At 35.7% G+C, this 22,836-nt stretch overlaps 1 protein-coding gene across 1 annotated transcript; it reads left to right on the top strand.

Annotated features, from left to right (window-relative positions):
* Positions 1–2,363: 2,363 nt before the first annotated feature.
* LOC117414460 (TBC1 domain family member 15-like) lies at positions 2,364–20,972 on the top strand. The gene is made up of 17 exons (XM_034024214.3): positions 2,364–2,510; positions 5,522–5,611; positions 5,744–5,818; positions 6,076–6,217; positions 7,478–7,682; positions 10,443–10,545; positions 11,593–11,790; positions 12,518–12,646; positions 13,392–13,495; positions 13,666–13,760; positions 15,292–15,408; positions 15,817–15,917; positions 17,039–17,138; positions 17,731–17,828; positions 18,205–18,321; positions 18,882–18,968; positions 19,128–20,972. Exons 1-17 carry the CDS (start codon positions 2,487–2,489, stop codon positions 19,341–19,343), a joined length of 2,001 nt encoding a protein of 666 aa, XP_033880105.1. The 5' UTR covers positions 2,364–2,486; the 3' UTR covers positions 19,344–20,972.
* The last annotated feature ends 1,864 nt before the right edge of the window (positions 20,973–22,836 follow it).

Below are 22,836 nucleotides of genomic sequence, written 5' to 3'. Positions count from 1 at the left end.
TTCATTCTACTGGAATTGAGTTTATGAAATAGGCTATTTCCCAGCAGAAAAGCGCTGAGAGACAGACATCACAAAATAAGGCTCTTAAACAGCAACGTGCTGCTTCTGCTAATCCCCCCAATGTGCGTGTGTGAATTATTTATTAAACATATACATCTCGGCTTTATGGTACCTCTGAGGAGGGAGTGTGTGTGCTGCTTTTCCTCCTGTGAGAGTTTTTAAACCGTAAAATTTAATTTAGAGGCCTCCTCACATCATCCTAACAGAGGAAGAACTCCCATCCCTTTCATGTCAGTCGTCCCCTTTGCCACACTTGCAGTTTGGCTGTAATTCTTATGTCTTTTCACTGCAGCTGGTAATTAATTAGTTGAAAACAAAACATATAATGCTAGATCAATGGTGAACATGTATATTATTCTCAGACAAACCATGAAACTGCTTTATGAAGGCACTGGCTGCACATGTGCAGTGTTTAAGCAGGTCCCCTGTTGTTTATATTTTTTTTATTTGGCTTCGCTCCCATTTTTCTACACAATATTTGAAATGCCTGATTCGAATGTCACCTCATTGCAGCAACCTACTTACCAATCATGGAGGACTGAACATCAGCAAGCTACCAATTGCCTGTTTTCACCTGGTCAGCATAAAAAACAGATGATACCAAACTGCTGAAACCTGGTCTCCGTCTGGACTTGTAGGTGACCAGTAGGGGTCACTGAAGAACGGGGAACTAGCCAGGTGGACTATCCCCAGCCCATTCTCCTACCTAACCCCCGGGTGCACAAAGGCCAGTGCAGGTTTCCAGGAGGGCACCCTGCCAATACTGGCAACTCAACATGACCACTATTCTAACTCCTAATTGTATGACTCACCCTGCACTCATATACTTGAGCCACTGGGGACTGCTCAGTTCATCATTCACAAATATAGGTTCTATTCAGATTACAGTGCATTCTATACACATCGTCATCATCATCATCATTATTATTATTATTATTATTATTATTATTATTATTATTATTATTATTAGTATTTATTTATTTATTTATTTATTTATTTATTCAGACGCAGACGCCCTTATCCAGGGCGACTTTACAATTTTTACAAGATAATACATACAGTGCCTCTCAGTATACTGTATCTGTAAATAAGTTCTATAAGTCATTCTAACACTCGTCTTTATGAGGAACACGGTGCTCATTTCATGCAGCATCTTTGCTGTAAATGATTCCAAAGCAAGATAACAACAAATATTACTTTGAAAATTGTAAATTAAATTTGCCATTGGAAGTTGCACAAAAAAAGATGGAAAACAGACATATTTGGATAAGTAGAAACGTCAACGCATTTGAAAAACGTACAGTTCGACAAATCTGCATGCTTCTGACACCTGAGGCTTTGACTGGCTAAATTTGGATTTGATCCAAAACCTAATCGTATAATGTAACCTTCAGACTGCGACCAGTTTACTTAGAATGTAATATTATTAATAGAAGTGTTTATTCAGAAAGAAAGTTTACCACGTCCCCCCCCCATGTTTACAGAATCTACGGTACACAGACATGATTCACCAATTCTGCAGTGGTGTGACGAGGTTATATCTCTCGCATAGTCAAGATGTGAAGGCACTGAATTACCTATGTGTGTAAAATACTGCTTTTTGGCTACATAGTTGCACCAGTCATCCACCGTTAATTAAGACAGCTACTGATATCCTGCAGTTTCATTTCATGTACTGTGTATCTAGCAGGTGGCGTTGGTATACATTATTATTATTATTATTATTATTTATTATTTATTTCTTAGCAGACGCCCTTATCCAGGGCGACTTACAATTGTTACAAGATACCACATTATACATTATACAGATATCACATTATTTTACATACAATTACCCATTTATACAGTTGGGTTTTTACTGGAGCAATCTAGGTAAAGTACCTTGCTCAAGGGTACAGCAGCAGTGTCCCCCACTGGGGATTGAACCCACGACCCTCCGGTCAAGAGTCCAGAGCCCTAACCACTACTCCACACTGCTGCCCACACTTATACCCAGTATACATGCTGGGTTTCACCAAGAAGGGAGGTAGTGAGTCACATTTTTAAAGGACTAAAACAGGGAGTTCTGGATTGAAGCTCCGAAGATACCAAAGCAGGACAGATCCACTGATATCTTCAATCCCATCCCAGATTTTCAAAAGCGTATTTTACATCAGTATCGTGACCCGTAAATAGGTCAGACACACAGTGCTATACGCATGAAATCTTGTCAGCAGCCAGCATAGCATAACCACTTGACCAATTATTCACTCCCACAGTTACATTTACGTGCGCTTCCCTTTGCTCACAAGCAGGCGCCAACCTCCCTGTTGGTCTGTCTTTTGTGCGCCTGCGCTCCGCCTCCACTCGATGACTGGTCTGTGTTGTTATGGAGTGCTGACAGGCACGTGAGCAGTGCTACGTCATCGTAAACACCAGCGGGCGACATGGCGGCTCCTACAGCTGGCAAGGTACTGAAATAAAACCTACACAGAAGCGATTTAACACAACATAGGACTGATTTGTTACACTATAAAGAGGGTATCGGTAGCAGGAAGATCGCAGGTTCAACACATGTGGCGCTCTGTGACTGTTAATTAACAGATGTAAACAGAAAACAAGAGTGATGTGGATGCCACAGCTGAATGTTTTTTTTTATTATTATTTTTACTACTAGTATTAGCATTCCACGAAATCATTTTGTGTTTAAGATGAACATGTAAACCCGTGGTTAGATTTTACACTGTTTAACATGCATTTTATTAAATTATTAAAAAGCTTTTTGTTTAAAATTGGCAAACCCAAGACGATGAAAAACTAAGAAATACAATACTACAAGCTGATGTTGTGTTTTTTAGTGCCGAAAAATATGATTAAGGTCATACTAGCTTCATAGGTCACAAATTCGAATATTAATACAGTTTGTGTGGTGGTGCTACGGCAAATCGGAACTGTTTCAAAATGTAACACATCCGTTTTGAAATTGCTATGCCAGTTCCTGAAATGAAACTTTACCGAGAAAACCCCATTACATAGTAGTGTAGTACTGACTGTTTATGTTCAACAGACAGTGAGAGAAAATGGACATGATGACGTGTATTCAGAACAGCATTTGTTTCTGACTTTGCTGAACATGTTTTCAAGTTTTCACGAGTTTCGCTTGGCGAGTTCTGCTGTAGTAACTGTGTGCACTGAGATAGAAGCTGATGATGGCCTGCCCTTGGTGTTCCTCACTTTCGAGCATAGAACAGTCGCTTCCATTGTCAGTATTGAAACACGCTCTGTCATTTTAGGATGTGTAAATAGAGTGTGCACTGTTGGTTATCTGAGAAGGTAAAATGTTAGTTTGACTTATTAATTATAATAAATGTACGTTTTTCAGTTGCAGGTACAGTATGTGTACTTGTATTAATTCCCTGAGCAAATATTTTTTACTCGGTGTTTTTAGAGATTTCAAAAGCTGCTACGACTACTACTAATAATTGATAAGTGGTTTTGATATTGGCAGCTTCTATTATGCCCTTCAGTATACACACAAACATGTTTATATATACAGTGCCTTGCAAAAGTATTCAGACCCCTGACCAATTCTCTCATATTACTGAATTACAAATGGTACATTGAAATTTCGTTCTGTTTGATATTTTATTTTAAAACATTGAAACTCAAAATCAGTTATTGTAAGGTGACATTGGTTTTATGTTGTTTTATTTTTTTAAGAAAAATAAAAAACTGAAATATCTTGCTTGCATAAGTATTCAACCCCTGTGCTGTGGAAGCTCCCAGTTTACACCGATGAAAGAAATTGCCCTAACGAGGACACAGTTACCTTACCATTGGCCTCCACCTGTGAACCATTAAAGTTCCTGTCACATTTTCTGGATAAAAACCCCACTGTTGAAGGATCATTGGTCAGGCTGTGAATCTGAAGGAAAATGAAGACCAAAGAGCATTCTACAGAAGTTAGAGATAAAGTAATACAAATGCATAGATTAGGGAAAGGGTACAAAATAATATCCAAGTGTTTGGATATCCCAGTGAGCACAGTTGGATCAACAATCAGGAAGTGGAAGCTGCATCACACCACCCAGGCACTGCCAAGAAAAGGCCGTCCCTCAAAACTCAGTGCTCAAACAAGAAGGAGACTTGTGAGAGAAGCCACAGAGAGGCCAACAATCACTTTGAAGGAGCTACAGAGTTCAGTGGCTGGGAGTGGAGTAATGGTGCACCAGTCAACCATATCAAGAGCTTTGCATAACACTGGCCTGTATGGGAGGGTGGCAAGAAAGAAGCCGTTACTCAAAAAATACCATATGAAAGCACGTCTGGCGTTTGCCAGAAAGCATGAGAGTGACCCAGCTACGATGTGGGAAAAGGTTTTGTGGTCAGATGAGACCAAGATAGAGCTTTTTGGCCAAAACTCAAAGCGCTATGTGTGGCTCAAACCTAACACTGCCAATGCCTCAAGACACACCATCCCTACAGTGAAGTATGGTGGTGGCAGCATCATGCTGTGGGGTTGCTTCTAATCAGCAGGGACTGGGCATCTTGTTAAAATTGATGGAAGAATGGATGGAGCAAAATACAGGGAAATACTGCAAGAGAACCTGCTTCAGTCCGATAAAAAACTGAAGCTTGGGAGGAAATTCACCTTTCAGCAGGACAATGATCCCAAGCACAAGGCCAAAGCAACATTGGAGTGGCTCAAGAACAAAAAGGTGAATGTCCTACAGTGGCCCAGTCAAAGTCCTGATCTCAATCCCATTGAGAATCTGTGGCACTATTTGAAAATTGCGGTCCACAAGCATCGTCCAACCAACCTGAACAACCTGGAGCAAATCTGCCAAGAAGAATGGGCCAAAATCACTCCGACACTGTGTGCAAAGCTGGTACATACTTACCCCAAAAGACTTAAAGCTGTTATTGCAGCGAAAGGTGGCTCTGCCAAATATTAATGTGTGGGGGTTGAATACTTATGCAAGCAAGATATTTCAGTTTTTTATTTTTCTTAAAAACATTTCCCAACATAAAACCAATGTCACCTTACAATAATTGATTTTGAGTTTCAGTGTTTTAAAATAAAATATCAAACAGAACGAAATTTCAATGTAACATTTGTAATTCAGTAATATGAGAGAATTGGTCATGGGTCTGAATACTTTTGCAAGGCACTGTATATATATATATATATATATATATATATATATATATATATATATATATATATAAACTAGAACAGAGAGGCGTTTTAAGGCAGAAAGTCAAAATAAATAACTACAGATTATCTGGCATATCTTCTGCAGGGATTGCCTGGGTGGATAAATATTGTAAATGTCCACAAGCAATGTGTTGTTTAGTTAAACAATCATTTGACCCTGCTTTAAATTCCATATGTTAAGTGTAGCATGCACTGTATGGTTCATGGTGTATTACAAATGCACACTCAATATTGCTCTTATTATTGATTCTTGTTTGCTTACAGGTTGTGTATGAGCAAGATGGCATTTTTATTCACTCGAGCACCGAAGACCAAGATTCCCTCATTTCAGGCATACTTCGGATTATTGAAAAGGTAGACTTGTAATGGGGTGAAAACATTTGGATGAGTGTTTGTTGTCTTTTTGGCTGTATTACAAAGGGTAGAGGTTGGTATTTTAAGACATACAAGGGTACAATACTGATACAGATATTCTTTCTTTTCCAGGATGGTGAATTAGTGGTGGAATATAAACCACTGGAAGATGGTGTTGATTTATCAAATATGCTTTATGCTGGAAAGGTATACCTAATTTATTCTTTCAAAGAACTAAACAGCTGTTATTAAAGTATTGCCAGTTGCATTTTGTATGCATCTATTTCTACAGTTTTCCTAAAACTATCTAATTATTATATTTTTTTAAAATGATATTTTGTCTGAATTGTTTAAAATGTTTTAAAAATAAAGAGTTTAAAATGTTACATTTTAGGTTATGTTATTCTTTTACACCGCACAATGCAGAAATTCTATATAATACATAACATTTGCCTCTTTTCTAGGATTCCAGTTCAGTTGTAGAATGGACGCAGAGTCCCACAGACAAGACACAAAAGAATGCAGAACATCAGCACAGCTGTGAAGCTGAATGGGACATGATCAACACTGTCTCCTTCAAAAAGAAACCTTACACAAATGGAGAAGGTGTGTTGAACTTTCTTTACCCACTCTCAGCCATCAATCACAGCCCTTGGCGATTGCTACGGTACAGTAACCTAGCAACTGCCAATGGTTGTTATATACATATGCAGTAGAATTGATGAGAGATCAGCATGTGTAGTCATGCATTATGTGACAAGAAGGTACTCTGAAGAAAATAAATACTAATATAGCATCATCTCTTCCAACACTTGGGAAGGGACTGCAGGTAAAGCAGGACATTGGCAGTTGTCTGTCAGTTTAGAAAAACATCTTTGAGAAAAAATAGTACAGCAAGTGTACAGCAAGAATGCCTGCCCAGAACCTCCCAGTTAAACACACATCAGCACCATATGTCAGAGATTTTGTGGATCACACAGCAATCTTCTGTGGTGTATCCTGTACATGCAAAACCTACAACCTGCATGAAGCCTTCATTGGTGAGACCAGGACATATTGTATTCCCCAGAGTGGATTGAACTCTCTGGCAATATTATTTAAATCTAACATTATCCCCCTAGTATATTCTGTCTAGGTGTGCTATGTGGCTGCTAATTTCTATAGATGAGATGTAAACCAAATCTTTAGATTACACCTCAAAGTTGTGTTATTGATCCAGAGTCTCTGAACACATCTAGCCCCCTTATAGTGGATATTGACTTTTAGAAATATACATATGAACATGCTCCACAATTCTTCAATCCCAAACCTGTGGTTATTGAGTGATCAAAAAATGCGACCATATGTCTTTAAAAATACTGGCTTTGAGTTCAGTTTGCATAATACTGACATAGAATACAAACAATTCTGAAAAAGATCAATTGTATCACAGTTTGTATGCATAAAAAAAACAAAAACATGTTGACCAGGCTGAGAGTTATTTATATTAATTATAGTTGCCATAGTAACAGTTGGTTTCAAAGCAGTAAATGTCAAGCAAGTAACATTAGGGATCTTGTACTTTATCTTTACATTAAAAATGACATTTAGTTGTTGTTTCATCACTTTATAGTAATAAAATCACTGAACACCCAAGACTGGTAAAGGTCTGCTAGAATATTAATACAGTCGGGGTGATGTGTGATGTGTAGATTTGTTGTTGCAATATATGTCTTATTTATTATTTATTTATCTCTCTTTATTTTTTAATAAAGTCTAGTAAAATAATAATTGCTGTACCAGAAAAAGCAAAACAAACAAACACAAAAGCTCTAACCTTGATATTCTGTATGACTGTCACAAACAAACGTCTTGTAATTATTTCAGGGACATCAAACCATGTACATGAAAGAAGCAAATGGGCCTTCTTCTTTAATGTGATTGACCTGAAAACAATCAAAATAAAGTTGGAGGGCTGGTCACATCTCGTCTTCTGCCTTAAAGACGAAACTTCCTTACCTGCCCTTCATTTCCATCAAGGAGGCAGTGATTTGTTCATAGATTGCCTTAAGAAATATGTGCTGATAAATGAGTAAGTACTTAAAAAAAAACATTTGACTTCCTGCAATTAACAATTAAAGAGACTTGGACAAGTGGTTTTAACAAGAAAACCTTATTGAAGTTATTTTAGCTTATGTAGTAGGGGGCATGTCTGAAAAGGATTGATTCCCAAATGTTTTTAATTCTAAGAGCTAAATTGCTCAGGCAGATCGTAAAATATAATTGCACCGAGTTGCATTATAGTTTAAACAGAAATATTTTGATACCTGGCCCAGTGTGCATGTATAGGTAATTTTAAATACTACTATTACTAAGATGTGCCTTTCTGCTTCATTGTGTATGGGAAAAGGCTTGTGTATGCTGAGCACAATGACAATTACAATTGTGTTAATAACATACTGTCATTTATTTAGAATATAACACACACCCTGTTTATGGTCCGTAGTATGGTAAAATTAATCTAAATGCCAGCGGATCATTAAAAGGGCCCTTTGATGTGGTTTAATAATAATTTTGTTCAGCAAATAGCAGGTTTTGTAAATACTGCAATTCAGAAAGCATTCTAAATCTAAATATGTCACTGGAGGCTGTGTTCCCCCCACACATGGCCAGCTAAAGAAAGAGTTTGTGAAAAAGGCATGACTGGACATTGTGGATAAGCAATGATAAGACATGGCATTTTACTGGGTATCCTTATGGAGAGTGACTCGTCGTGGCTTATGTGTAGGGTCCTTGTTTATAAATGTCATTAGTGTCCGTCAGGGTGATTTAGTTCCATATGGATGATGCATTCGATGTTGAGTCCAGATAGGCAGACATGGGTTTCCAAACAAGTCATTTGTCTAGGTTCTTAAAGTGTTTTTTTGTTTGCTCCAAAATTACCACAGTTTTTTGAAGTATTTTCATTTAGGGCTTGTACTGTATGTACAGCTTTAGAATGTGTACTTTTATGACTATAATAGTTTTTTTTTTTTTTTTAAATAGCTTACTCAGTTTTTCAGTAGTAGTGTTTATAAGCAGCACTTATAAATGTGTTGTTTGTAATGCAGAAATGCAGTTATCAGGGAAAAAAAAGTGTTGCAGTTAAAATAGAAAGCAGTTAGTAACAAATAGTTTTTTTCTGACTTCATTTAAATGTTTTCTTTTTATGGTTTTGCTTTAAAGGTTTGCTTATGAACTGTCAGCAGTTCTGCTTGTTGAAAAGGCTTGCATTTGCATGAATGACTTGCCCTTCGTCAGTCCCACTGACTGCAGTAGAAGATGTGATTGTTCATTAACTACTGACTCCTCAAAAGAGCTTACACAATCCCTTGCCTACCTCTTAGAAGAAAATGTCACGTCCGATTTCTCATCACCTCATACTTACCATCCTGTCATGTCTAAGCTCAAAAAACAGATAGCAGTTATTAAAGTTCTTATCACCGGCTTTAATAATCAAATTGTAAGGATTAGGTGCTGGTGGGATAAATCAACCTTAGTCTCCCTTGTGTTTGACTTGAATATAATATCTTAGTTGCTGGATTTAAAATAACAGTACCTTCATCAGCATTGGAATTAATTATACAATACCTATTCAAATTCCTTGTTTGCTAATGAAGCTATCAAAGCCACAGTGATATTGCATGTTTCCGTGTTAAATTGTGTTAATACTTTGAATTAGAAAGCAAGGTCTCTAAATTCACAACTGGGATTTGCTAAACTCAGCCTGAAGAAGAGGAAGACCAATGCTTGCTTAAATTCTGATTAAAACTGCCTGGTAAATATAATTCAGAAAGTCTTCAAGTCACCAAACCACATGGAAATCTCAATGTCATTAACTAGGTATTATATCAACTCTGCTGCAAAAACAAGCAATGAAAGCAGTCTTTCCATAGATTATAAAACCAGAAGCTTCTGGCTGAGGGAATAGGCTGAAATAGAAGTAACTCTCATACATGTCTTCATAGTATTCACTGGTCATTCTTTTTCCCCGTTTTTCCTGGGCTGTATTGTGTAGTATGTCATTGGTGTTTCCTCCTGTAGCACACTAACCTCACTATAAGGAGTTTACAAGTTTACTGCAGTGAGGCAGTGAGGCAGTGTGCAGGGGATAACCTGGATGTACTCCATGTACAAATGACTTGTTTTTGAGAGAGGCAGTGTATTGAGACTTAAAACCAATACATCATCGTATTTGTGTGAAAGATTTTCCAAGAGCCAGTTTATGAAACTTATTTGTAATAGTCTTTTTATAAACATTTTAAATAACATACATGCAATCTTATAATACAAACATGTTCTCAAATATATAACTTATAATAATTTATCAATGAATAAATCCTATCCCACAACCCATACTTATACCTTCAGTGCTAATTATTACATAACAGGAATAGGAAGTGGATACCATTCTAGACTCTTAACACTGGGACTAGCCCTTATTTATTATTACTCCCTGCTGAGGATGAAACTGTCTATGAAGTAGATATAGTGAAGCCAGGTGTCCTTCTGTATGTCACACTTCACACATGTTTGCATATATCTGGAAAACAGAGTATGCAATTGTTATGAATCTTGGTAGTAACATGATTTAGAATAAGCTATTGAGAGTATCGGATTCTGAGGATATACTGTAGGGGGTGTCTGTCTGTCCGCTCAGCCATCTGTCTGTATATGCAATATTAATAATATATCTGGAGAATTGCTTATCAAATTGTGATCAAATATTTCATTGGTAATTCAAATTCTATATGATTCTGTAGGTGATGTTAAATTATGTCAAGGTCATCAACAGTGATTTATTTCCCATTAGGTCTCTATTTGATGAAAGAGTTTTAATTGTCAGCAACTACAACAAGGCTCTTTCTCAGTCCTTTGAGAACTTATTTGATGATACCACGTTTGGCCTTGTTCAAGTAGGTACTCCTTTTCTTTATATGCATAGGCAGCATCGCTCTGCCAAGTTCAATATAATGTACTATACTGCTGTTTATTACATTATTACATTGTAATGTAATACGTGTTCAGAATCTTGGGATTGTTTTATTTTTTTTTATTAAATTTGACAACTCCCTCCTTCAACACACAAGTATCTTTGGGAAATAATATGTTAAATAGTATCTGTTAAGTGGTTTAAAATTAAGGCTGTTACCCTTTAGTGGGAGTTCTTAACTGAATGTGCATTTCCTTGGCAGACAAACTCAGTTTATCTAATTCTGTATATTGGAATCCCACAAGATTAAAGGGATTGCAGTTAACACAATAATCATTCATTCACTGTATAGGTCTCAAATGGTTTGAAACATGCCTATGTTTTACCAAACATGTATTTTCATTTTAAAACATGTAATTTGATACCCATCTGTACCTTGACCATCTATTTTCCAACCTTCATTTGCTAGTTAATGTTGGCTAAACTGGTGAATGAAGTGTGTCCCTTGCTCCTGTATGGTTTTTGGCTGTCACTTTTTTTTTGGAAGAGGTTTCTTATATTGCATAGCAATTAAAATATTGTTTGGCTTACCTTAAAAGTACAAACAGCTAATAAAATGAATCCAGTTAATCCTATATACAATCCTATATATTGCTGTATGAAAGAGGCACACGTTATGTTAAACATACATTTTAATTTGAATGGTATTTTTTTCATGGCATTTATAAACCTTGAGCATATCTTGCACTCTTTTTCCATGCTATGCATCCCATTAAAGGAATGTGTCCAGCACATCTGAGTTGCTTATGGTAGTTTGAGTCCTTGTAGGAAAAGCAACTCTAAACGTTCTCCAACAGTTTCAAATCAATTACCGTTTAAAAATTCACCTTTTACAATAACGTGTGCGTTTTTCATTTAGAAAAACCTGAGAAAAAATGATAGCAACATATATTAGATAAGATTTACTGGAATTATGTTATTAGCACAATGTACTTTAACCTGGTTCTTTGCTGTTTTATTTTTTTTCCAGAAATTTAGGAAAGATCCTTACACAACAACAATGGGAGGCTTTTCTAAAGTTACCAACTACTTATTTGATGCATTTAGAGGGGCTGATGTTGAACACCAACAACGACCAGCCGCAGAAATGGCAGACATTCTGAATGAGGTCATTCCAGGGCTTGAAATCAACCATCAGGAGGAGCCAGGCTTTGAAGTAATTAAAAGAGTAAGCCATTCCTTTTTATAAGGAGTAAACATTTATTCTCATTAGCTGCATAATTCATTTTTAATTGGCCTTTATCCTTTACCCTTTGTATCACTTGCAGTACCCATGGAAACAACTTTTGCTTTTTTTAAAAGGCTTAGCAGCTTGTTAAGTATGTCTCCGATTGTTTTCAGATTCCTGCCTGATTCACAGAGCTGAGGTACATGCTTGTGATTTCTGTGGCACAGGATGTAAGACTTTTCTAATGTATGGAGCAGTCACTGATAGCTGAATTCTTTGTGTGTTAATTCACAGAAACCATGCTCTTGAGAATTCCAAGTAAGCATATGGTAATAATAAAAGCAGATGAAAGCAGAACACAGTATGTTTGGGCTGAAATCAGTATGCCATCAGACGCTTCATTTATAAAAAATAAAAAAATGAAAAGGAGTGAAAATGTGTATTTGAAGGCTACTTGTATTAGTTTCTTGTACTGTCTATAGAGACCTGCAGTGTTATAAGCTTGCTTTGAACTTATTGATTGGCATTGTTCATCATAGCTGGGAAAAATCGAATGCAAATCACAAAGCTAAGCTTGTAAAAACAGTTTGAAATGTTGAATACCTGTTAGATCATCTTGAAAGGCTTTATTGCCTTTATTCATGGGTTAACCTTTATAGACAGCACATCCCTGCAAGCTGGCTGACAGAGAGACAAGCAATGTTAATAACTTATCTGCGCATTTCAGATTGATTTGGGCACAAAGCCAGATGTTCAGAGAAGAGAACCAGTTTCTGTTGAAGACTGGACTAAGAATATGGACACAGAAGGAAGAATACAAAATGTTCATGATTTAAAGCAAAGAATTTTCAATGGGGTAATTGTTTCTATAACCCTATACATTTTTTATCCAACTTGATTGATCCAAAACTAAATAGACTTGTAAATAAATAAAATATTTAAGCCAAAGGGCGTTACAGTATGGAAAAATGAAAAACTGTGCATTTCATGTTTTGTGTGATTGCACTGTAAATTCTTCAGGTACTTCTGCATGCATACAAATGTATTACATTGGGGATGGTCAAGTTATTTTTATTTGGGGAGTTTTAGTTTGACTCCTGTCCATTTACAGTTATCTGTGAATGGAACCCACAGTTTTTTTAATGGCAATCAAAAAGGTAGTCTTTATTGCTTTGTAAGCAAGCAGTAAATTTCCTTCTGAAAAATTAAAGTTTGATTACAATTTTGTACCAGAGAGCTTGCTGCTGACCTTGAGAGTTGTTTACAGCTGCTGGCTGTCGGAAACCTCTTAAAGACTTACACCCCCAGTAGACACTGATGTATATATCTTGTAAGGGAAAGTCGAGGTATAAGTCCAAAGGCTAAATCAAATAGGTGTTACTAACGCTGTCCCTCGTGTATTGTGGGTAACAAGTGGGTAACCTAGTAGTTTGATGCCTACCTTGTAATAGCCTCACAAAATAATGTAACAGCAGATTATTAAAAAAATATATATATATTTTGTTCTAGGGCCGTTAGGTTATTGATTGTAATTTAGTCTGTTATTCTGTTTTTTGTTTTTTTTCTTTTGGTGTATTAATAAATAGCTGTTGCCTCCTTAGGGACTTTGCCATGCAGTAAGAAAAGAGGCTTGGAAATTTTTGCTGGGTTATTTTCCTTGGAACAGCACGAGAGATGACAGAAAGGTTTCGCAAAAAAGAAAAACGTAAGTATTTATTTTTTTCTGTGACAGTAGTAGAATGGTTGCAGAAAACTGCACTATAGAGTTTACAAGTAAGTAAACCATTGTTACATGTATGGTTATGTGTTAAACCAGTCTCCCCATGCCAGTGGGTCTGTGCATAGTTCACTTGTTCTCATTTATTTCTTAATTAGTGACGAATACTTCAGAATGAAACTCCAGTGGAAATCAGTCAGCGAAGAGCAAGAAAAAAGAAATTCAAGATTAAGAGATTACAGAAGCCTCATAGGTAATGATGAATCATTTGAAGTATTGCCATTTTTTTTGATAAACTATATAAAGTAAAACGAAAAGAAATATCAGGCTATTTTGGTATCTCAAAACTACGATAGACAGGAATTAATACTACGCTATATTTCAGTATAGGACTGCTGATTTTACATTGTTTGAACCCACTGATTGCAATGCATCCCTTTATTCACTTCTTCAGATTATTAATCTATAAAATATTTTCTGGTGCTGTTTAGAAGTGTGACTTAGTTATCATTATTATTATTATTATTATTATTATTATTATTATTATTATTATTATTATTATTTCTTTCTTAGCAGACACCCTTATCCAGGGCGACTTACAATTGTTACAAGATATCACATTATTTTTACATACAATTACCCTTTTATACAGTTGGGTTTTTACTGGAGCAATCTAGGTAAAGTACCTTGCTCAAGGGTACAGCAGCAGTATCTCCCACCTGGGATTGAACCCACGACCCTCCGGTCAAGAATCCAGAGCCCTAACCACTACTCCACACTGCTACCCCACTACTCCACACTGCTATCATGGTTTGCGGATTGCTCTGATAATGATTCAAAGAGAAAGACTTGATGCCGACTTACTTTGGCATTTGAAAGTATTTAAATACTTTACATAAACCACGTTATTAAGCTGTCTGCATTTGCCAAAATGCCACTGGATTGATGTTATGATAACAAATTTTATAACATTTTGAATGAAAGCTTTTCAAACTTGACTTTAGCCTTTTTAGTCCTATTTGCTTTTAACAGGCTGTAAATGGAGCTCAAATTCCCCTTCGTATTGAAAATATATTCTGCTTTAGTTTCTGTTCCTCTCAGTGAAGGACAGTGTTTGACAGTTTTTGGAAAGAGCAAAAATGAACACTGCTTGCCATAGAAACATTTATAGCCTCGATGTTTTGAGCGTATTGATATATGTCCAGTCCTTGCAGCATAATGGTGTTAGGTTGGACAGTAACGTGGTTTATCGGTGTAGAGACAATGTAGTCCTTGGTCTTTGTTAGGCTCTGAGAATAATTTAGCATTTATAATAAAAGCGTTACGGCACAAACAGTTTTGACCTGTCGTATTAGAGACCTAACGTATACAGTAGGAAAAGAGACATTTCCATTCTGAAATCCCCTAGTTTAGTTCTATAAATGTATCAATTGTATTAATTGTTTCAAACTGGAAGTCTTCATTGAAAAATACTTCTAGACCAAACATTTGTCATTGAACTTAAGTTTCTTTTAGCATTTGTAAATGTAGTACCATTGTTTAATAGCTATGGGCAGTATGCTGGAGATGTCAACATATCAGTGACCAAAACTGCTTCACTGTTCATCGCTGAGTCACGTGGTTCCGTGTGTAATGCGTATTTACATACCAAAATAAGCCTTATTTTGATCCAATGCAAAACAAAATGTTTTATTTCTACACATGTTTTTCTGCACCACAATCTGTGAAACTGTAAACTACAGGGAAAAAGATATATGCTAAATAATCATTGTTTATGTTTCTAGAGAAAGATGTGAACAGAACAGACCGAACCAACACGTTTTATGAAGGTCCAGATAATCCAGGACTTATTTTACTTCATGATATTCTGATGACGTACTGCATGTATGATTTTGATCTTGGTAAGTCTTAAATTGTGTATTCTACCCTCACAATGTTCTGGACCCAGTATAACTAGTAGTTATTATAAGAAAATAAACCTGTGCTTTCTTATTTGTATTTTTGGGTATTACCAATATATGTATAATGAATTGTGATAATGCCTAGAACTTCTAAAAATGTGAAACCTTTTTTGATTTTGAAAAAACGGAATTAACCGAGGTGACACCCAAGTGATAAAAATAATATAAATGACTTCAGTTACTTGTTTTAATAAATCCGCTGCCACCACTTCACATCTGACACCATTTGTTCAGAAAAACATAACTGTTTGGTTTAAAGTTTAAATACATGTCCTGGAGTGGTAAAATTTGTTCTCTTTACACGATGATGAATTTCACTTTAATGTTTTTTTTTTTTTCCCCCACAAGGGTATGTTCAGGGAATGAGTGATTTACTTTCTCCAGTTCTTTATGTAATGGAAAATGAAGTGGATGCCTTCTGGTGTTTTGTGTCCTTCATGGATCAGATGGTAAGGGCTTTAATTAAGTATTAGAAATCTTCTTTCTTTTAATAAAAAAAACATGTTCTCTTGCATTTTGATTGTATAAAAAGCATAGTAAGTGCTAAATAATGGGTCAGTAGGCAATATTTGCAAGCTAAAGATTCAAAATGCAATTCTGCTACTGCATAGGTTACTAAGACAGACCACATTAACTGAAAAATAGCTAAATCTTGTTATTTTACACTATATACTTTCACCAAAATTGATCTCATCTGGACCCCATCATTACTGTGTTATACATAGGGTGTCTGATTCTCGAGTGAAATGTTTTTACAAATTCGGGTGAATGCTTTTTTTAAAATCGGGTAGAATTATTTAATGAAGAAATCAGGTGTATTTTTTTTTTTTTATATATAATCAAGAAATAATAAATATTCAGGTAGAAATCTTCTGGTTTTATTTAGAAAGAAATGAACAAATGCTTAAGCACAAAGTGTTGACAACAAAGTTGTCATCGAACAGTTTAAATCCCAAACGTATGTATATTTCCACACATTGGGGTATGCAAACTTTTGACAACATCGGTCTCTCCTCTCTCTTTCTCTCTCACACACACACGTACTGTATATAGAGGCATTTCTCCGTTCCAATCAAGTTTTATTTTGTAGTGGAGTTGCATAAATAATTGCACACAGAACATACGGGAAAACTAAACAACTGTACTCCATGCTGTTTTACAAAGAGAAACGATCAACTGTTACATCTAAATGCTCTTGGCTTAAACACACACTCATAAAACAAATAACTGGGAAGAAAAGTGTGCAAAAAAAGCAAAAACCTTGAAGCTATATTGCTGTAATTTTGAAAAATCTAAAAAAAAAAAAAAAAAAAAAAATCTAAAGAAAAAAATTAAAAAAAAAGAAGCCACATTTTTCTAATAGGTAAATCAGCTTACTGTCATCACTGCCAGTTCTGCTCTGTTGCATTTGAATCACAGACAACTGCGCATGTGTTTATTCATATACAGTATATGTTTATTCAGGGAGTTTTCAGGTTTAACCGGAAATTGGGTAAAACCCGAAAATCAGACGCCCTAATTATACATTAAAGGAATTTACTTAAATTATGTGTATTTATTTATTTTTAAGCACCATAATTTTGAGGAGCAGATGCAGGGGATGAAGACCCAGTTGATTCAGCTCAGCACTTTACTGCGCTTGCTAGACCTTGCATTCTGGAATTACCTTGGTAAGGGGATGAAGCTTTACTTCATGGATTCTCACATAGGCACTTTCACATATTATTATAGTTCCATATGCTAGTAAATGTCTTTATCAATATGAGCAATAGTTTATTTGATTCTGAAACACTCAAGTAGCCTGGCACATTCTGCATGTTTGATAAAAACTAAAAAATGAAAACCTTGTTTGCTTAATTCTGAAAGCATAATCTGTAAAGATGACATGTTAAGATTTGCATCGTAATTGACTGAAATTCCATGTGTTGCTGGAGTGGTGGAGATATATACTGAATTGCATGATGCTTCAGAGAACAGCTGGAGATTTGGAATGTATGATCAATGTGTAATTTAAAATTTGAGAACGTACGGAATTGCGCAAATTAAGGTTTTATCAACGGATATCAATTTTTAGATGATCTGTCCTTGATTTGCTGTTTGGTGAATCTCTGGTCAAAACTTCCGCTTCAAAGTTAGTTTAGGGTTCGAAGTTTTATTAATAATGTATAGAAAAAACAAACAAACCATGCTTGCTGAAACTGATTGTTCATTGTGTAATTTTAAATATTCAGAAGCTAAATCGCTGTTTGTCTTATTGCACAGAATCGCAAGATTCAGGATTCCTCTACTTCTGTTTCCGGTGGCTTCTAATCCGCTTCAAACGGGAGTTCAGCTTCCAGGATGTACTGCGGCTATGGGAGGTGAGACTCTACTGCCAGCCAAGAATTAGAGTTAGAAAGAGCTTGGAGAAACATGTTTAATACTCTATTTATAGGAGCAACCTTTATCCAACATCACACAGAGGCGAAGCAATTTAAGCCCAATTGCATCTTCTTTATACAGCAAAACAATGTTAAAACTGTAACTTTAATATAATAAACCTTTATTACTGGTGCTTATTTGCTACTCCAGTTACTTCTTGTGGCAGTTTGGGCATATTTATTTTAGTTTTTTTCCTCTTCTGGTTTATGGAACACTTCTGTACTTGCAGTTTAGTTTTATTTTGCGAGAGGCACGTGATCTATTCATCAAAAATAATAAACCCTAAAACCTCTTTTTACAATATTCTTGTTAAAGGTGATGTGGACTGGATTGCCTTGCCAAAACTTCCACCTGCTTGTTTGCTGTGCCATATTGGATTCTGAGAAACAGAAAATAATGGATGAACATTACGGATTTAATGAAATTCTCAAGGTGATAACATTGGTGTCTTCTTAATTTTGTATTATTTAATTATGGTATGTATTTACATTTCTGTTGAAGTATGCACTTTAATTTCCTCAGGGTCTGGTGTTCAGTGGGTTACTGCACTAGTTCTAAATTCCAGTCTCACTGTATAGCAGATTTCAGGGTATGTGGTGTTCAGTGGGTTAATGCACTAGTTCTAAATTCTAATCTCACTGTATAGCAGATTTCAGGGTATGTGGTGTTCAGTGGGTTCATGCAATAATTCTAAATTCCAGTCTCACTGTATAGCAGATTACATCACAAATGTACAGTTTGCCACTATTGTCTCAAATGATCTGTCAGTACAATTGACCCTAAGCCCTTCATGAACAATGCATTCACCATATACATCGTCAATGCTTTCTCATTTATATTGTACAGTATTTTACAAACACATGCAGTTCCTTTTGGTTCACATATCAATTACAAAAGTAATACATGGGTTTCAGTCTTTATTTTTTTAAATACTTCAGGTTTTCAGTTTTAGTGTGCTGCTTTCTGAATTTTATAGTTCACTTTTATCATAGCACATCAACGAGCTTTCCATGAAACTGGACGTGGAAGAGGTACTTCGCAAAGCTGAGGCAATCTGTTTTCAGATCAAAAATTGCAAGGTATGTTGATTTGTATTGTTTGAGAAATAAATATTTTCACATATTTTTTTGCTTCATTCTGTTACACATTATGCATGTAGGGATGCTTTTTATTTGTACACAGATGCACTGTGCAGTGCATTGCTTTAATCCTGAAATCCTTATTTGTTTTTGTTTTAGGATTTACCTTATGCAGTTCGTGAGATCCTGGAAGTGATACCTGACACAGCAGCTCCTGCAGCAGAAATATGTGAACACAGAGCACTTGGTACCAGGAGCCCACCCAATGCAACTTGCACAGATGAGTTACAGCCAAACCCTGTGCCAAATGGAAGGGACGGAAATTCAGGGCGCAGGGAGACTGCACCACATGTTTATGAATTGGCACATGTATAGAACTGGAAAACCTGAGCAGTCTTTATACCAACAACATTTTTGTTTCCCACCAACCTCAAAGATACAAAGGGTTTGATTTTAAATATTTGGTTGGTAATTTAAAAACGTTTCTTATACTTTGGCACTGTTGATAATGAAAAAAATGATCAACAAAGATTGAAGATCTAATTATTTTTGTAATTACTTGTACCATTATGTCCTTTCATTCTAAATAAGCATTCCTTTTCGCTTATTGATGATACATATATTTCTTACTATAAAGAAAGTTGGGGTTCAGATCAGGTTGATCTTTTTTAATTAAAATGTTCTGAACCATGTATTAATACATTTTAAATCTTGGTAGTTGTAACAAAGTTGATCGGCTTTGTAAAAATAAAAAAAAGGGTTAAAGGAGAGCAGTTGTGATAATCATGGAATGGTATAATCATGGACAAGAAGAACAGTTTTCATGCTAATTCTAAGGTGCATATGACAGTATTGCTTGTGGAAATGTTGATTGAAGACACATAGAAATTATTCTAAAGACCGCATTCATTAATGTTTTATCTTACAGCAAGAATGCAAAAGAGTGAAGCTACTTACACATTTGAACTGCACAGCCTGACAATAAGTTTGTTTTCATTCATATATGTATATTCAAACAATATGCTCAAAAATTACTTTACATTGTGATCAGTATAATTATTTGACTTCTATAAATTATAGTTACTGAAAAGCAAGGTACAGTGGGTATTTGGATATATACAGGTGTATATGCTCAATGAACTTACTGTATGTGTTTGATCATTCTTTCGATAAAGAAAAATGTTACAGACTTATGTACCTACTTTAACGTGATTTGTATGCTTTGTATAATAGTGTCACAGTGTTCAGCTGTAATTTTCAATTGATAGAGCTTACAATTGAGATGGTTTTAAGTGGCTTCGACAATGTGTAAACAGCTTTTGTCATGTTGGCAGTTCAAAGTTGTTAGAACTGTCAAGGTAAACATTTTCTTCAACAGAGTTTGCAGACTACCTGTGAATATGAAAACTAACTTAAAAATAAACGAAGCAAAGCAACTTCTGCAACTATTTTTCATGTAACTACGAACTTTTGCAACTGTATGCCATCATATTGCATTTTGTTTAAAATACATGGCACATCAAACACTGTTGTATTCATCTTTTGTAAAGGAAATGTACTTTAGGCAGGATGTGCGTTGTAGTGTTGCAGCTAGCGATGGTCTCTTGATCTGACTGTGATGTTGAATATATCACTGACCATACAGCTTTCCCTAACACACACGACTTAGGAGCAGATTGCAGAAGGGTGCTGAAGTATTAAAAAAATAAAAAAAAATAAGGCAACAAAGAAAAAGAAAAAGCTGTTGACTGAAATCTCTTTAATCTGTTCATAAGACATCATCAGATTCATAAAGAGGTATCTAAGGCTTACTCCCATCTCCAGGCTTTTTCATATCCTGTCCCACAGGAAATTGCTTCACTTTTATGATAGCTTTTTGTTCCCTGTAATACTTTTTCTCTTATCTTTTTTTCACTAGAACAAATGTGCCTGTTTTGTTTGTTAAAAATAGAATGTTTTTTTGTATTTAACCTTAAAAGCTTGAATAAAAATTTGTTAAAGTTATTCATAAAAAATCTTGTTATCATAAATACCAATGGTTTATAGAATTTGAATAAACAAAATGGACCCAAGAGGTTATTGAACATCATATATTAGAGGAAACATGAATAGTAAATGACAATACTATATACATCTGGCCATGGTCCCAGGATGCAGGTGGTGTGGTCTAATGTTGAGTGTGGCAGGTGATAGGATACTGACCATCACCCTGAGTGACCTTGGAGAGATTTTATAGGCTCCTTATGCTTGTCATTTACTCCGCAAAATTATAAAAGTATCTCCAGACTGAAAATTATATATTCGATATCTTGGAGAATTGATCGATTGCTGCATACTGGAGATTATGTTATTGTAGATCACCAAGACTTACTGTAAAAACCCAACCAAAATGTTGAACGAAATTATGATTCCCTCTTGTCAAATGTTCATTTTATTCCCATAGGAACTGCTCTCGTAGTTAAAACTTTGTATTAAGAGGCTTGTCTCTCACATGGCTGCAATCTGGAGAGCCTTTAAAAACACTTTTGCAGTGTCAGCTGGCGCTCTTTGTATTAAGTTGTTTCTTATCAATTTGTTCAATATTTTTATGTTTTACTAGGTCTTCGTCTCCATAAAAGTGTTAAAGCGAAAGTTATAGATGGGTATTCTCCTCTGACTGTGATACAAGTAAATGAAAGTCTAATAAAAAAAAAATGTATTGAAGCAGTAAGACTGAGTGAAGTATAGGCTAGTTTGGTAAATCTGGCCACAATCCTTGGTAATACTGAATTTTGGAATGTCTTGCTGATATCAAAAGTCAATGTGAGATTTAACAATAGTGGTATGTTGTTGAATCTGACAACATCGCTGAGCAGCATTGGCAGCTTTCCACGAACTGGAGCTTTTTAACTTATTTAAGTAAACAGATAGATTTTACCATTAAAAGTGACGTTGATCAAATCTGCCCACTTTTTTCACAATTAAAATAGGGCTCAAGGGATCTTAGTTGTAAAGGATCATTAGTCTATTGATCAAATCAAACATTCCACAGTTCATAGGAGGCAGTGTGGTCCAGTGGTTAAAGTCCAGGGCTTGTAACCAGGAGGTCACTGATTCAGATCCTACCTCTGCCACTGACTGACTCACTGCGTGACCCTGAGCAAGTCACTTAATCTCCTTGTGCTCCATCCTGCGGATGAGATGTTAAATCAGTGTCCTATTGTAGGTGACTCTGCATATAATGCACAGTTCACAGCCTACCTTTGTAAAGCGCTTTGTGATGATTGAGTTCATGATTTAAACAATGGCAGTATTTAGGTCATCCACAGTTTTAGATCAATTGGATAGACCCAGATGAGTCTGCAAGGTGTTTAAATTGTTCCGGAGCAATACTGGCTCTTCAGAGACGTGTACACTAAATGTTTGTGCTGCAGATGGCAGTTTTTGTGCAAATAAATGTCGGGTGTAAATAGCTTACTAAAATCTGTGTTTCAACACTTGTTTGGGAAGCAGAGAAAGCTGTGGGTTGGAAGCACAATTTAGTTATCTGAAAACAGAATTGTGTATAAAGGATTAAAAACGTTTCTTTAAAGGGCTCAGGAAGCATCTGAATACATTGAAAAAATGCTTCAGGGTAATGCAAAGCCAAAAGTGTATTTAGTGATATCTTCACATCTCCTCTGGAGTGTAGCTACACTGATGTAGATGAACAGGGATCACAAAAGAGAGTTTAACAGTTATAAAGTGGGCACATCTGAAATGCATTTTTCTTTCGATGGAGATAAGAGATTATTTCATTAATTGATCATTATCATGCCTTTCAAAAAAAAAAAAACATTTTTTAGAGCTTTGTTGTTAATCTAAATTAATGTATGTGTGCAAAACACAT

The sequence above is a fragment of the Acipenser ruthenus genome, chromosome 7, assembly GCF_902713425.1.
Source record: "Acipenser ruthenus chromosome 7, fAciRut3.2 maternal haplotype, whole genome shotgun sequence".
NCBI classification, from domain to species: Eukaryota; Metazoa; Chordata; class Actinopteri; order Acipenseriformes; family Acipenseridae; genus Acipenser; species Acipenser ruthenus.
Note: the sequence above shows the minus strand (reverse complement) of the source record. Positions and strands in the feature narration are given on the sequence as shown.

What these genes read in the sequence shown, in the direction of transcription:
- LOC117414460 (XM_034024214.3), top strand. Translation starts at nt 2,487, where the DNA reads ATGGCGGCTCCTACAGCTGGCAAG. An exon ending in GTTTCGCAAAAAAGAAAAAC is followed by an intron (nt 13,496 to 13,665) that starts GTAAGTATTTAT and finishes TTTCTTAATTAG; the next exon opens with TGACGAATACTTCAGAATGA. An exon ending in AGATTACAGAAGCCTCATAG is followed by an intron (nt 13,761 to 15,291) that starts GTAATGATGAAT and finishes TTATGTTTCTAG; the next exon opens with AGAAAGATGTGAACAGAACA.